The sequence below is a fragment of the Perna viridis genome, chromosome 2 (assembly GCF_037379345.1).
Source record: "Perna viridis isolate PV_CMFRI_1.1 ecotype Kerala chromosome 2, ASM3737934v1, whole genome shotgun sequence".
NCBI lineage: Eukaryota > Metazoa > Mollusca > Bivalvia > Mytilida > Mytilidae > Perna > Perna viridis.
Genome location: NC_142446.1, coordinates 17849643 through 17867657, shown reverse-complemented (window position 1 = coordinate 17867657; position 18015 = coordinate 17849643). Strand labels below are relative to the sequence as shown.

Sequence of the window (18015 nt, the reverse complement as noted above, 5' to 3'; positions counted from 1 at the left end):
TTTTGATTTCTGCTTGAATCTTGGCTCCCTTGATTACTATTTCTTTAATGTTCACATCTTTGCATAATTCACTATTATTAATGACAAATGTCTTTTTTTCTTTATCACAGAATAAGAATTGCAAATCTTCTAAATTGCCTTAAAGGAAACCAGGAAACAAAGTTTAATCATAGACATTTAACACTGAATTGTTAACTCACGTTACTTACAATTTGATTACTACGTCAGTAGTAGTTTCAATATTTTTTTGCTTTAATTAGTACCATTCTTCAAAATCAAACCAATGGCTTGAAAGTGTTGACTTGCAAAAGTTTACTAACACAAATGCAAGTTAGTATGTACAAAGTCATTGGACGTAATATGACTATTTTCAGATTTCCATTTCTTTTTTGATTGTGTAATGCCGTTTTTTTTTCAAGGATAAATGTCCTCCCAACAGCACTCGAATACCTTTACCTTTCTACTGACAATATGATTGAAAGCTGTGTATCTTTTTGTGATATAAAACTTACAGGAAGAATAACACTTAAGAAACCCTCCAACAAGCAACTCTTTCGCAGAAGTACTTCCAATCCCAAGCTCAATTACGGTCGGTAGTTTCAGTCCATATTTCTAAAATTTGGATTCCAAATAACATCATATTCTATGTGTTCTTTTTCTCTGTAGACATAAATATTTAATTGTACATTTTAAGAAGAGAAATTCAGACACACTGTAGAAGTTGCCTGGCTTTCATGTTTGCTTTATTTTTGTTACTTATTCTGGTACTTTGATTATCTGATATACTGTAAACTATTTTTTTTTTTCTCAATAATATGACTATTAATATTTTAACAATGACGATCACCAAAGATTAACTATTTTCTACAGAAAAACAAAATAAGAATAAGATACTTTGTGACAAGCTCCTTTTTATTAAAGAACAGTTGACTGTTGTAGCAATACTGTCTTGACAAAAATGCACACAAAATATATTTCAAACCATGCAATATCCTACAGGTAACAATGAGGTATAGGATGCTGCCTAATTTAATGATATGACACTTTGTTTTATCACACTGGGGAAATAAAAAAAACCTGGATATCTGAATATGAGATCATACCAGCAGGTGAAAAAAAATCTTAAAATTTCCTGTTTTCAGTTTATATCAAGGACAAAATTCTTTCAAACATGAAAAAAAGAAGAAAAAGAAAAATAAGTATTTCCCCCAACTTTTCATTTTACATTTCTAATTGCTAATAGCTCCAAAGTTATGAACATCATAGAACTCTCATTACTACAAACTTGTCACTTAACTTGATAAAAATAACATGCAACTTCAACCAGCTAGTACAAAACTTGGTGTTTCGGACAAAACATTATTTCTCAACATTTTCTTATTTCAATTGATTTGTGCATAGTAAAATTCATATTGTATCATCCCATTTACATTGTATCTTTTACATAAGAATGATTGAAAATGAAAATACAAGTGAAGCCATACAATAAAAAACTTCAAAAAAAAATTTGCTTTTAACTAACTGTATGAATATTTAAATTACCTTTCTATCATCAACTTGTCAATATTAAGATCACCCTAGACATTTTGTCTTAAAATGAGCAAAATATAAATAAAAAGAATCATACCTATTTAATAACAATAAATATGTTGAATGTGTCTGGACATTTCTTCCATATTCTATGAAATCCATCAAAATTTACTATATAACCAATGTTTCCCTAACTATAATTTTGGAATTCTACCTTTGATGAAATGATGTATGAAAAGTGAGATAGGAATTTGCATGGGAATATATTGTGCAGACAAATTAAACACTTCAAATCACACACAGGAATGTAAAAAGTGGGATACATCAAGTCTAATTTATCTATCTCAATAAAAAAAAAACTCCTAGAAAAATAACCTTTGTAAGCAGTACAACATAAACAAGCAAAATTATAAAGAGCAGAAAGCAAAATAGACAACCTAAGTAGTGGAAGAGTAAAATACAACTCATATTCCACTAAAGATTTGTAAAGCAAAAAATATCACAACTAAACATAGAGTGTTTACATCAGAATTTTTGCTCATAGACTTTCATAAGACAGGAGAAGGTTCTGTCAACACTACACAATATTTTGTCTATCTTCAATGATCAGAGACCCTGTGATAAGGGGAGTATTTTTTTCATATAAAAGTGAATAGAACTAACAAAATATTGTCAGTAAATATTGTCATTCCTACTCTCTCTGGTCAACTATAAAAAAATCTTTCCTTTTTAAATAATTTACAGCTTATGTGTACCAAGAAAACTGAAATACCAGACATATAAAATATACATGTGTTGATAAATACCAGATGGTTATCCAAGAAGAAAAAATGCTGTATGAAGTGTTGAGTAAAGATGGCACCTGTATTGAGATCAGATATGAAAACGAAGGACATTGTTATACTACATCTAGGACTTTTAGTACTACTGAGATTCCTTTACTGTTCAAACATTTTAAAATAATTGATCGAAGCGTATCCTCAACAATGAGGAGGCACTTGTCATGAAATCTACAACATGTTCTATTTCATTTTTGTCCTTTCATTTATTTCTTAACAAAAAAAAAAAAAAAAAAAAACCACTAGAGATTCTGGGCTGGAAAATTTATCATTAAAAAATCTGGCCTCAGCCTACTGTAAAGAAGTTGTCACATTACCTCTTTACTCCTAGATGGTTTAGTAAAGTTCAAAATTCTGTCAAAAATAATACTGCTAAAATAGTGGTACAATGACCAGGATTATTTCTTTTGGTCTTTTGCTATTTCATTCCATGGCTCATCATTATAAAATGAACTACTAAACATCATAACAATATAGCACATACTTCACACAACGATTTTAATATTTTTATCAAATACTAATAATACTATTACTATGTATTTTTATTCATTATTTATTTTAGCTGTTCTGGATCTGGCATACCTAACTTCAAACTTATATGGACTAGAAATCTACAATTACAGAAATCATAAACTCTGAACATTTAAATATAAAAAAATCCAACACATATGTATGAACTGCACCATCTTTCATGTCCAATTTAAATCATCTAATTGTACCAATTATGAATGCTTTTGAAATTTTAAACTTGATTTGAAAAGTAAAGTACAATTTTGTTTGTAATACAAACTAATGACAATAATTTATAATAATAACATAATAAAAGCCCTTGATCAAATAAATCTTTAAGTTGCATTAAGTTTAAAAAATAATTCTTGTGTTCAAAATTTCATTCTGTCCTTGTTTTTTGTCCAGCATACAAGCTTGAGTTGTTGTAACATTTAAATTGTACACAGCCACAGTCAGTTTTAATATCAATCATCAAAAAATGGATTTAATCCTTGATTTCAACTCCTCTGACAATAATTCACAACACTGCAAATCATTTTCTTCACAAGAGAACTAAAATGATGAATAATGAATGATATATGACTATGCTATGGGGACTTCACAATGAACAATGTTGAGTACATTTTATAATTGGCACACCAATGTAACTGGAATTAAAATGAAGAATCCTTCATCTCTGCATAAAATGTGAAGATTATAAAAGATTGATTTGTCAGATTGAACAGAACTGTAGGAACATATCTTTTACAAATGTAATTGTATAAATATGTGTAAATATTACATTATTCAAAAACGAATTGATATGCCAAATGAAAGGAGTCAGCTTTTCTAGCAACTTTCTCATTATCAAAGAAAGTTAAATCTATACTGATTCAGCATGTCATTGAATATATTGGAATACAGTATTGATTTTGAACAAAATTTGGTTGTAAAATATTAAGTGGAAATAATATATTAAAAAAAAAATTGAGGTTTAAAGAACCAGGACCTTACTGCTTGGAAGCTATTAAATAAATATTTAGCTATAAAACCTCATTATCACTATATACAAGTACCACATAGGTCATGTTAAACATAACAATAATGCACCATTTATTAAATGTAAACTCCGAATAAATGGAATGATGACAAAATGCCTGACAAAACATGAAAGGCTAAACAGTAATAATAAACAAACCAAAACGTTTCCAAATAACAGATGGATAAATCATTCTAGGTTAACATGTCTTACTGAGTGATATAACAAACATAATATGTACAACTATCGTATAACAAGTGATCACATTATAAACCCATAATAGTTAGATCCTGATTTGTTAAAAACTTATGTTCACAGTGTACCACTTAAACCAATACATGAATCCTTTTACAACAGTAAAATTTGGACACCTTATTTTTTTAATTGTAGTTCTCTTAACTCCATTTTCAGGTACAAGCGTCTGCTATACGGACTGTGATATGCATGTATCCTCATAATTCTTCAGCACATTTCATATAGCAAGTAATTTTTGCAGAGCACGAAACTGGGCATAATTCATCAGTCCCGTCTAAAAACACCAAAATCAATTCTGTGAAATATTTACTCATGGCTTTCAGCACCACTAAGCATCTGCATAAATAAGAAACTCTAAAAATTTTCAAGTACCTTTTTGCCTAAAAATCGCCAAAATTTACACGATCCAGAATAATATGTCATATGTCATATTTATATTTTTCATGTCTAATAGGTATTAAGTAAAGCAGGATCTAAATATCAAGAAGTAATGATGGAGAACTTTAAAGAAAAAAATCTTCTATAACATGTTTGTAGTGGCTATTTAAAGAAAGTATATAATGATAATAAAAAAAAACATAATTTAAAGTGCCAGTGTAAAGACGTGCATACAGAATAGATTATCACAAAAAATCATGGCAATTTAAAGGAATTGTTCTGTGTAATCATTTCATATTAGTCCATTTAATGAACATTACTTTGAAGAGTTTTTTAAGCTTTTACTAGAACTCAGCCATTTATGAAACCAGTTTAGAAAGATAGGTGTACAAACTGGACATTTCCAAACTCTTTCCATCACACAAAAATAACCTATGCTTCTATACTGACGTTGACATGTTGAATTGGATGTATCTTCTTTTGCAAGAATCCAACACTCCAACTGTTTTCATGCATCAACCACTGCTCTATTTTGGAGGAGTTGCAACTACAAGTTCTAATCATGAAAAGCCCTTTCAAAAATACTATCTCCATCTGGTAAAAAAATATTTTTCATGTGTGAGATGCCAAAACCTATAAATTAAGTTTCATTCAATTACTTTGAGCAAATAAGTAGAATGCTTACAAGATACAAAGAAGGATAGACAGATACTGCAATTTTGTAAAAAAAAAAAAAAAAAAAAAATCATTATAATATATTTTCAAATGCAATTCAAAGAATAAAATTGGTATTAAACTCATATGTTTCAATACAGAAATAAAAATCTGAAATGCAAACGGGTAAAGGACAAACACAAGTTTGAGATATAAACATACATTTGATGGACGGATTTTACATGATGATAAATAAATTAACAAACTTAAAACTCTTCAAAGTAAATTAAATGTAACTATTAGAAGGAATTGAGGCTGAAGTCAGCTTTAAGGAATGAAAAGGGAACATACACACACAAAAAAATTAAGCCTAAGAACCCTGTCCTACTTGTAACCAGTAAAATCAATTATGGAAATTTTCAACCTGTCAACATCGACAGTTTGTCAGTAGTGGCAACATTTTTACTTTTTTTTTTTTTTTTTTTTTAACAATTTTTAATATATATATTTTTTTTAAAATATTATTCCATTTTGCGTTTTTTTTAAATTTCAAATTAAGTTTTAATTTTTTTTAACGTTTTTTTTTATGTTGAAGTTTTTATATATAGATCAAAAAGTCCAAATGACCATTTCAACACCGAGACCAAAGGCTGTATATTGAAGTCTAAGTAATAGATAAAATACAATCCTTTGAATCTCTGCCTGAAACAACCATGGAGCAATGTTATATGTATTTACATGTTTTTTTTTACCTTTTTCTTTTTCTTTTTTTTTTTTTTAATCTTTTTTTTTAAATTTTTTTATATATATATATTATTTTTTATTTTTTTTTTTTTTTTAAATACATTTTTAAGTATTTTTTTGTTTTGTTTCATTTTCTTTTTTTCTTTTTTTTTTTTTTTAACATTTTACAGATATTTAAATTTTTTTTTTACTTTTTACTTTTTTTTAAATACTATTATTGTCGATTATTGTCATCATAATTTTTAGCATCATTTAGTCATTTACACATTTCCAAATGACACCTTTACATGACATCTTTATATACATTTATGAGATAATATTCTCAACATGCTTCAGAAGCTTTCATAAATCTGATGTTACAGTTAAACTACTGCTCTTAATCTTCCTCCAAGTTTGCTTTGTATTTACAATGCATAAACAAATATTACTGATTTGACTAGATTTTACAAACCACACTGTAAGTGATGAATGAATTATATGTCACTTATATACAATGGATTTCAGGTTATTGATGAAGCAAGTTCAGCTTATGTCACTGGTCACAACTAGGACAGGATGTCTGTCAATAATTACAATGAAAATCTTTGTTACTTTAGAACTGGCCTGTTTATACACATGATAATGTTAAAACATCTTAATGTTTACTGTAACTTAAATATCACAGACTCTGGCATAAAAACTTGTTCTTAAAATCTAACCGATACAACTTAGCTTTTATAATTTGTGTTATTGTTTAGCACCTCGTCAGGGTTAATTGAATTTAATCAAAATACAATGCTCAATGAATCAGTTTTTACTCCCAACAATATTCTTCTAAAATGCCAGAGTCTGTCATATTAAATGTGTGTTTCATAGAAAATAACAGTTATAGTTTAACAATCATCATACAAAAAATAAATAACAAGAATATGATGACAATAACTAAATTTTCACTGCACCTTTGACAGACATAAAACAGGAAAATAAAACATTATTCCTGAATCTCTAACAATTATAAAAATGGTTATTTTCAAACAAATATATCACACTTTTAGTATAATAAAAATAAATTGGAACACATTTTCTATAGAACTCATGTCACCAAGTCTTTGATAACAGATCGATCCCATTCCTGACTAGAAGAAAAGAAAGAATATTGAGTACTTAACTAGTTTACTTTTCGTTAAAAAAAAATCCGTCTTACCACCAGCTGGACAATTTTTAAATTTTGAATTTCTTTGAATTGAGTAAAACATTATCCCTTTTAATGGATTATAACTTATTTTTTTTTAATGCAATTTTCTAAATACTCAATAACTGCTTGTCTAAAAATACTTATTTTATGTGTTTAAAAATGTTTCCATTGCATCATTGTAATAAAAAATGTTTCCATTGCATCATTGTAATAAAAAATGTTCCCATTGTATCACTAATAAAAAAATTTAAAAAATCTTGAAAATTATACCTGCAATGAAAATTCTTATTAATGCACTTCCAACCATTTTTCTGTACGTCATGATGACTTTTGGACCCTGATTTTATCTTTATTCAGTTTGATAGCAATCCCCCTATGACAACAGAAAAAAAAAAAAAAAAAAAACTAAAAATAGCCAAAATCATATGGATATTGTGAAGATGTTGTCTATATCCCAGGCCTTGAGAAAACTTTTGAACAAAAAATAGGGTTTCAATGGAACATCAAGTGATTCCCTGCCATGTTATGGTGAAAAATTTTCAAAATAACTTAACTTGTAAACTACACTTTGGATTTTGCTGAAAATTAAACTTAACCTGTATGTTATGGTACTTGACAACTGTACAAAATATTCATTGATTCGTTCTCAAGTCATCATCTGTAAACTGTTGGGGGTCTGACAGACAGAAGGACATGCAACTTATGAGAGAGTATCACATAATACCTCGCCACTTGGTATTGTGGGGTATATAAATAATTCTCGAGTATAGAGTTTGACCATAGTTTAAGCACAACAAATATTTAGATGATACAATGGGAGCATATTATACTTCATTGGTTTACATAGTACCATCAGTAGAAGGCTGTATCTTGAGGAAGAATCTCAATAGTATTGGTGACAACAGTATATTGAAATAAATATGAATTCCTGATTATATAAAACCCATAACCTTTATCAATGCCTCAAAATTTTTCAGTGTAAGCAGTATCTAGTAACTAAAATGTTATGTAAGAAATTGATTGCCACATTATGTTTGTATTATATAAACCAACAAGACCTCAACATTTTAAGGTGACAATCATTTTATAGTTCTGATTTATTGTATTAGGAATCCACATTGAAGCAATTTCAAGTCTTCTTATTACAATTATAAATATTTCAATTTCTAAATCTTGAGAAAATAACATACATTAACATAAATGGCCTGTTCAAATATCCAGAAATTATTGTTATTTAGACTTGGAACCTTTCTATAAAGATAAGAAGAAAAAACCTACAAGATATATTTTTTAAACAGACTTATTGACATGTAATTAAAATAAACAATTAATATCTATATGTCATTAAAGTATAATTTCCAAATAAACTTAAAATAAAAAAATCTTTAAAAAAGAACTAATAATCCATCAGAACATCCCATATGCCTATACATAATCCTTTTCAAAGACTTGGTGTATCACACATCACAGATCTCTAAAATCACTGTGAATCTACGTAACAATATCTACAACAATAAAACTTCCTGATTCTAAATATAACTTTCTAAATATAACTATCTTGAAAGCTCTAGTCTTAGCACTTTTAAAATATCACACAACTGCAACTACAAAACTGCTTCATCAGGAATCTGCCTCCAACATTTCTAAAAACAGTTTGTGCATCATGACACGCCCATCTTTTTTAATGTCAAACCAATATTGTTTGGTAAGGAGTTTCATATGAGTTAAAGATGGCAACAGCATGTATAAATGTCCAACTCTTCTCAGATTTCCTGAATAACGGTTCTTGACATACTCTAACAAAGCATCTTGCAGTCTGTCTTGCAATGTTTTCACAGCTTCACTATTTTCTATAATAACATCTACAAAATACAAAAGCAAGTAAATCACTATTTAAAAAGATTTTTTAAGTCAGTTCATCAAATAAATGCATCTCCCTGAAAGAAAAATGAAAGAAAAAAAAGCTTTGGTTCAAGACCTGGGATATGGACAGAAATAATGATTATCCCCCTTTTACCCAAAACAAAAAGAAAAGACCAATCATAACATTACATACTGAATATTTGATATTTGTTAAAATAATGAAATTTATATTCGAAAAAAATAAATAAAATAACTCTATAACCCATTTAATGAAAGCATCTTTTCGTATATAAAAAACCTATCAGAAGTTTACCTGTATTGCATAGTGTCATGGCTTTCAACAGAAGATATTCTTCTTTTGTAACACCCATATTTGTAAATTTTTTGGCAAGTTTTCTGGTGAGATTATCAAGTTCAAGGGAGCATTGGCAACTTTTGCTTTCCTCTGGTGATAGTTGAAGATCCTCAGCAAAACGTATGTATGATGTATAAGGACATGATCTATAGACCAAGTTGAGACATAAAATTTCCAGCCAAGAATGTTGTAACAAGTTCATTTGGTCACTTAATGAAAGGTTGCAAAATCCTGAAAATAAAATATCTATTCATAAATTATTTCATACTCCGAACTCTTATTTGATACGACATGTTCAATTTGAAAAAAGAGTACTGTACTTAGCAAAGTAAAAAAGACACCTATGAAAATCATTTCTAGTTTTTCTTTGAAGCAGGTAATTGTGGGTTGTAATGATAAAATGGATTAAATATAAAATCATCTTTACTGATAAAATGCAATTCTCAAGTTGGCTATTTACAGCTTTATTACCTGGTACTTGTTTGGCCCAGCTGATTGTTATGACAAGTTCCCGATCAGCTAAATCTGATACAGCTGCCAAGAAACGAATTTCATCTCCTTGTATATCTGGATCTGGATTAGCATACAACTTGTCTAACTGATGTTCTATATTACTTAACTGTGTGAGGATTTTGTTTTCACATACTGAAAGAAATTATAACTTTGACAGTTACACAATACACATACAATTGTATAAAGCAGTCGAAGTGTTAAGAGTGAATATTATCAACCAAATAATTTACAACAACTTTTAATCATCTGGAATAAAATTTTGCAACTCAAAAAACCCAAGTTCTTTAATCAATGAAAATTCCAAATAATTAAGAACATGCCATATAGCACTGAAAAAAAACCAAAAACAAAAACAAAAAACTTCTCTAACCAGGCTCAGTTGAATACTTATCCTGACATCTATAATCCCAATTAAATCAAGGAGCAGTGATTAAGACCTTTCCTTCATCACTTACTTTCTATACAAGCTTTTTTAACCATGGGAAGGATATGCTGAATGATAGGCTGAGAATCAGGACTTCTTTTGTATTTCTGTCTTCCTCCTCGGACTCTGTCTAAGCGCACACCTAAGAAAAAAATAAAATAAATAAAAAATGGTAAAATGTAACTTGGTTGTAAAACAGCACATAATTCTAAGTTTATTTAAGAATTGTCTTATTGGTGCTGCTGGAAGTAAAATAATATATTGTACTAAATTAACTCTTTATAAAATAAAGGACAATGACTTCCTAAAGTTAACAGCTTAAAATGGCAACTATTCTGTTGTTTACATAATACTATTCCCACATTTTTTTAAGTATTACATAGTAATTACAGCATCAAGAGTTAAGTAAGCCAAACAATCCTAACAACATAGTTTTCATTGGTAACACACCAAGTATTTGGCAGCAGCAAGATAAAATTGTATTACATACTACAGATCTAATACAGTTGCAGTTGATTGTAATCATTTTTGAAAATGTCAGTAGTATCACATGGCAAATAATGAACTGAACTACCTTTGATGCTCAAAAACTCAAATATAGCTGGATTTTTATTGAGCTTGCTTACAGAGGCAAAAGCCTGCAGGTAGGCATGTCTACCCACTTGGACACATCATTCTAACTCCAAGTAAACTAATCATCACTCTATCCCCTCAAATACCCCATGCTTGGCGGAGCAGTAGTGACTACCAATTTTAGTCTTTGGTGTCAATTGGCCAGGGATTGAACCCACAATTGAAATGAGCATGCTTACTCATAATAATACAACTGCAGTGAAGATGCTGTTAAATACAAAGTTACCATAGTCAACAATATAACAGATTGTTTTATGATACTCATTAATATGAAACTTACTGAGACTAGTCTGAGCAAATATATTGACTGAGAATGGAAAATCTTTATTGATCTAACAATCTAGTAATTACTTCTATTTTCCCAAGGAAGTGTTGTTTAATGTAAATTGTATTTGATTCTGGACTATTGTTCAGCCTCTCTATTTTCATTCCACTGAAAAACAAAACATATAGCCACCTACTACTTGATCGATAGCCTTATGAATATGATTCTGTCAGTATTATCCTGCATGTTTTTCCTTTGAGTTCTATCTATATTCATTGCCAGTGATCACCCTCAAGTTGTTAACATATAACAACATATAAAAACAATTCTTTTTAAATTCAGAATTGTCCTATATATCTTTCACTTCATTACATTCCCTTACACCAAGCCCAGACATAGTTGCAGAAATACAATACCACTTAGACAAATAATGAAATCAATTTTTCCCTTTTCCCTATGCTCTCTCTTTATACACTATGTTTGACATTTTCCTTGTATTGACAAAATGACAATTTGATGAATCTCTGTTCCATGAAGATTTCCATTTAGGTCTGATTCTATTGCATAACCTGACTGTGAGAACATTACATTATCACATTCATCCCTTGTTTGAGTTACAGAACAAATTAAACTTGCAGTTTATACTGAGATGAATAAATTGAATAAATGATTCAACACAGAAAGGTAACGATTCAACAGAGAAGGGTAACGAGGGATTAGAATTAAACTGTTTCTTTTGAAGCCTGGAAAAAGAACATCTAAATAAATCAAGTCTTGACTCTGAAGTTTTCGAAGTCGCTAAAGTCGCTAATCTTCAAATATTCTATGCCACTGATTTCTGGCTTGCTTTCAACATCTGTAATGGCACGACAATGAAATGCTCTAAAATCAGGGGACTTCTGCTAGAATATTATATAACCAACATAGTCAATTGTAACAAGCCCTTGTGTCTGAATCGAGCCCCTGTATCTGAATCGGAAACTGGGTAATGTACAATGCTAACACATCATTTCATCTTTTCATGTTAACTTCCCATTCTCATACAAACAAAAATCACACATGGAATGCATGTACAATATTTAAGAGGTACATTTTGATCTCGTATGAAGCTATGACGGTAAACATGGCATCGTTCACAAGCAAAATGTGGAGTAATAATAAATAATTATGCAAATGTAAAGCACTGAAATTTTGAGTGCAACATGTGTTTACATGTGTGTATGCGACTTTATGTCTACTGAAAAGAAACTCCTAGGACAGGTTATTTGAGTTTTGATACTTTATTGTTGTAATTAATAACTAAGCATGCTATCTTGTTTATAGTATTTTAAGACTTCAAAAAGATAATTTATTGATGTTTACAGGTTTTTAAGATAAACATCCTATCAAATCACCTTCAACTGGTGGTGACCACCACAAGCTGACAAGCTCATGTCAGAGACTGACCTTAATGTTCTTATTTTTTCCCCTCAGGCAATATTTTGTTGACTTGAGAATCCAGGTGGTTTTGGACTGTTTATGTGAACTAAAAGACCCCAAGATAAATAACTTTAAAAAACAATAAAAAAATTTAAAAAGCAGACTTAATTGACAGAAACCATCCATATTGCAGATGAATATAAACATTGTTTCAGGTTTTCCATTGGTACAACATTTACTGATATATATAAAAAAAGTAGATGGAATGGAACTGAAAAAATCTGAATATCATAAAAAGTCAAATTGTAAGGAATTTGACAACAATCATTAGGGTAAGCATATCTGAATATGGGACACTTCATCTAATACTACTATGCTTTCATTATTTAAAATAATCTTATCCAAGATAACCCTTCCATGACACTCTATATAGTGAATTGGTGTAAAGTTTCATCAAAATCCAACAAAATAAGAATGATCATGTGACATTTAACCACACAACTACAGACAAACAAACTGATGTAAAAAGGGGTCTTCTACATATTTCCTCAAAACTTTTTGATATAATTAGATGAAGATACCTTCAAAAATTCACAGGTTTAGGTGTGTCCTTAACCTTACTAAGAGAGTTAATGGATTCAGTCAAGATCTATCAGAGTATGACCTTAATAATTAAATAATTAAGCACTGTGCTGTACAAGGAAACACATCTGTCCTCTATACCTGGGCAAACAGTTGATGAATAGTAATAATTTGTCAACAGGTACATTAAAACCACAAGATAAGTCTAAACATAAGTTCAAAAGATAAATTTGGTGTAGCTGTATAAAATGGTATATTTATCAAGGATTTCCCTCTGAGCAATCTCCTTTCTAACTACAGCATGACAAAGATGCAAATCCATAAGTTATTTTCATCAAGGTTTGGACTGATTGTTTTATTAGCAGTGTAAAAAATAAGTTTTTTTTCCAACTATTGTACATCATGTTGACAGAAAAATGGACTTAAAATGAATTTTTTGTCCAAAATTGTATTAATTTTTTCCGACACAGTCAGTATAGTTTTGCTTTTTACCCTTTGATCTTAAAGACGCTCTTCCTTGGAAACGCAGGTCACCTGATCAAAATTCTGTTTGCAGATTTGCCAAATACTGATATTTGGTTATTTCCTGATGAAAATTAAAAGCAAAAAAAGCAAAACAAAACAGAACAAATTTTACTGTGTCAGCTATCTTTTTAAAAGATAGTACTTGTTGTATCAGCAACGCTTCGTCGTGCTAGGTATACACTCACTCATACAAATAGTTGATACCATCACTCACAACACATGCCCCATATATAAATATACAAAGCCACACACTATTCAAATATGAAATCAAGCTGAGACAATTGTAATGAAATTCAGACCAACTGATAGACACAGTAATTCAAATATTCCACCTATTCTTTGAGTGATGGTACTAGGAGGTAGACATATATATCTAAATGGACTAACTAATGGCTGAACAATAACATAGTCTCTATGACATTCACCTTATTATATTGGGTTCATCTATATAAAGTAAGGTTTTTGGGCATCTTAGGTTATTTATACTTTGATATTAAAATCTATTTTTAAGAACGACCTAATTCAGTTTAAATTGACCTAGTAATGTAAAAGGTAATATTTATTGCCTTCTCATGTCATGATTCAATGATGCCTTTATTGCCCTTAACATTTGATTTTTTGCTTACATTAACACATTTCTAAATTAATATCTGACATTTCTTTCTTTTTTCTTCAGGGTATTTGTAAGATCAGGCATAAACAAGTGAAAGGAAACACAATTTTTTTAAAAGGAATTGAACTGATAAAAAAAGATCTTCAGTTAGGATGTTTTATATAATGTGAATCTACACTGAGTTACATATGACAGGTAAACAGTAATTTTCCAGAGGAGTATATGATAAAGGCAAAAAGAAATGAAATAAAGATCTATTTTACAATCCTTCAATGTTATTAGGAGAGAGGACAACAAGCATGATTATCATATATCTTGATCATATATGCAGATTTATGAAACACAAGGTTAACTATTCATTTTTTTGTAAGACACAAAGGGTCAGATATGATTTGCATACATATTTCGAACTTTGCCTTGTGAAAACAATTTCGCAATACTCTACCTGAAAACAGGTCAATGAACCAGGTGACCACCCTGTGTATTTATCTTGAAGGACTGAAAACATCTTTTTCTTATCAAATAAGAAGTCCAAAGTGCATTACAAGTGCATAACTACTTGTTACTTGATTCTCCATTAAATAGAAAACCTAACAAGGACTTTTAAGCCTATTAATGGATGAAGTTTTTTGTGAAGCTCTATGACATTCAATGTTAAAAGCTTGGTGCAACATCATTAAATTTCCAGACTTAACATTTTCAAATACATATTCAGCAATCTATACTGATATATCAATGCATTCAAATCAATTGTAGTACAAAGGGCCCCCACCACAGGCATGTTATGATATTTACTGATTCCTTTCTAGTTAACCAAGTTTACATGGAAATTTATACATACATGACATAAAAGCTGCCAATTATTGGTAATAGAATTAGAAATTCAATTTTTTCCAAATAATTGGTTCTAAACCCCTTTTGGATATGCATAGACATAAATCAAATTACTTTCAAACAAATGAATATTTCATTGAATATGATCAACATTACTGATAGAAAATAAATTAATTTTTGTTAGGGGGATATACAAATTTATGTTTATCGTCTACTTTAATAAAACAAAATTAACTGAAAGCATAAAAATATTGAGAGTTCAAAGGCAAAATAATTTCGTCCTATCTCTAATGTTCAATTTTAATATCAAAAAGATTGTAATTACCTTACGAACATAAAAACAAAATTGGGCTAAGAAGATTTGTTTGTTTGTTTGTTGGGGTTTAATGCCCGAGCAGCAATATTTCAGCTATACTCAGGCGATGAACATGAAGTGGATGATAAAATGAATATGAAATGATGATGAAATGAAAAATTGGATGGGACACAAGGATAATGGGGTCGAGAAAGTTTGATTACCACTGAAAATAGGGAGAGGTGGGTAGGGTCGGGCAATTTAGCCTCCTGTGGCGGAACCCTATAGTTCCTACACCGGGAGAATACCACAGTAGGGTTTTTCTAATGAGCGAGGTACGTGGCATCTTTCCCAAAACGGTGCACCACTATGGTTTGCGGTCAGGTTTTCCATATTATAGCCAGACAACCGCAGCATGTAAAACGCCAGGGTTACCCCATTCCACCACCTGGGGCACACAACCCAGTTGTTATGTGGGCAGAGCGCCCTAGCCCACAGCCAGGGTTCTGAGCACTATTTAGTCGCCTTTTACAGCAAGCTTAGTGCTGCTGTGGGCCAATTCTTTTGACACCTGGACCCACACAGGGCGGGCTAAAAGAAAAGCCTGAACAAAATTGCTTTGTATTGCCATAATTCACCACAACTGCAAAAAAAAAGTGGGAAGTGATAAAGTTCCATAACTACAGTCAAATTTGTCAAATCAAATGGCAGCGCAAAAAGATAACAGTACAACAAAATTTGTTGAGAGGTTTCTAAGGAGCTGAATCCACTAAGTCAAGTGTGATGGACGGACAGACAAGACATACATCAGTATTTCTATGTCCCCTTCCACATTACTCCACATGTAGAGAATAAAACTGGCATTGCAAAAGATAGGTAAATAATATTTCTAATATTTTTTATGTACTTTTCAGAATGTAACACAAGTTGCCAAGAATGATGATAGCTTAGGAAACTTATTTAGAGGTTGGCATTGATATTGATGGAATTGCCTACCATATTAACTGATGAAAGACCTATCACAATTGCTGAAAGATTGAAGGACGAAAGAAAAAATCACTAGGTTTTGTTGATTTGACAAGTAATTAGTTATGAAGTGTTAAGTAATAAATTCATTCTGATTGTAAATAATAAAGATAAAACAAAGGAACTGTCAGATTTAACATAACTATAACATATAATTAGAGTTAAAGTCAGAATGCTAATTACAGAACAAATTACTAATCATCCTTGGATGTACTTTTATTTAAATATATCATTTCAATATAATCCATATTCTTTCTTGTAAGAACATTTAATTGACATTTATGACACAAGCAATCCTGAAAGGTAGAACATAATCAGATGCCCCCCTTTTCAGCTCATCTGCTGAAGGACCAATAATATTATGGCATCTATTGATGTTAATGAAATGTAGAAATATTTCATTTTCTATCAATACAAAGTGAAACGCTGATGTTCAGTTTCCCAGAGAATCAATATCATACACAGTATGCTTTAGTAGGATGGAAATAATCAATTGAAGTTAAAAAGTTCTCTTAGTGCTTCATTTTTTGCTAATTACTTTTCCATCTTTATGCAACACAGTACAGTCTGTCCTTGACAGTTATATGAACCATTAGGTCAGTGCTCCTTGGCAGCCTTCAGCAGTGTGTATGTTTTGATGCATCTCAATGAAATGGTTATTTCTACTATTAAATACAGTTCGTCAAACCATGCTGATGAAGTGACAAAAAGGCTGACACTTTGCCAAGGGATTATATATGCTATTTTTACTTTTCAATATGGATGTGTAAATTCAAATCATTCAAAGGCAATCAATTCTACCATAAAATTTTGTTTGATTACAAAATGGTAGAATTAATGTCCATCTTAAAGCCATACCTCCTGTATCTTTAGTTGTAAACAAAGGTATCAATGTAAACCATTTGCTTATCAAGATGCTTAGAACATGAATAGAATAAATATGTACTCTACATTATGTAAAAATTTTTCATTAAAAACTACAAGGGAAAGAAAGCTGCCAAAAGCTACCAAAGTCAATCTTAATCTTCAAATGTTACAAATCAACAGTACATAAAATTTTATAGAGCACAATAAAACTCAATTCAATCTGGCAGTTTACTTTAAAGAAATAAAAAAAAATTAATGTTAGTAACTGCCATGGTTCAATTTCTGGTCTGTGGTCCCATTAAATGAAGTTTGATGCATTTGTCCTTCAAATGTCATTCTGTATACCTGATACACCAAGTTTAACCAGGTCATTCGTATACTTTTCATCATCAAAGATTTCACTGTTCACAACCCCTTTTACTGTAAACCTACCTGTTCTTAACTTTTTTTTATTGTCATGGAGCAGTATAATTTACATACCTTCTCTTAGCATTCCAACCCTTAAACATTTCTGGAACCGACAAGCTTGACATGCTTTCCTTCTTCTTTTAGTAATTTCACAATCCCAATTAGCTGGACATGAGTATTCTATATTTCCTGCAAAGACATAAGTACAAATTTGTAATAATTATCAACTTAAAATGAAGTTTATTAGAGACAACTGGTTGTCAAAGACGCTGCATCTAAATATTTAGTAAG

At 30.2% G+C, this 18015-nt stretch overlaps 1 protein-coding gene across 4 annotated transcripts in view; it reads right to left on the bottom strand.

The window, feature by feature from the left end:
- Positions 1–891: 891 nt before the first annotated feature.
- Positions 892–18015, bottom strand: part of LOC148623880 (steroid hormone receptor ERR2-like) — a 45683-nt gene continuing 28559 nt past the window's right edge. For all 4 annotated transcript variants that reach the window (XM_088566166.1, XM_088566167.1, XM_088566168.1 and 1 more), the window contains 5 exons: positions 17797–17913; positions 10289–10399; positions 9792–9965; positions 9279–9551; positions 892–8964 (listed from right to left, as the gene is read on the bottom strand). In XM_088566166.1, the coding sequence (XP_088422292.1) occupies positions 8723–8964; positions 9279–9551; positions 9792–9965; positions 10289–10399; positions 17797–17913 (917 nt within the window). In that variant the 3' untranslated portion in view covers positions 892–8722. The remainder of the gene's footprint in view (positions 8965–9278; positions 9552–9791; positions 9966–10288; positions 10400–17796; positions 17914–18015) is intronic.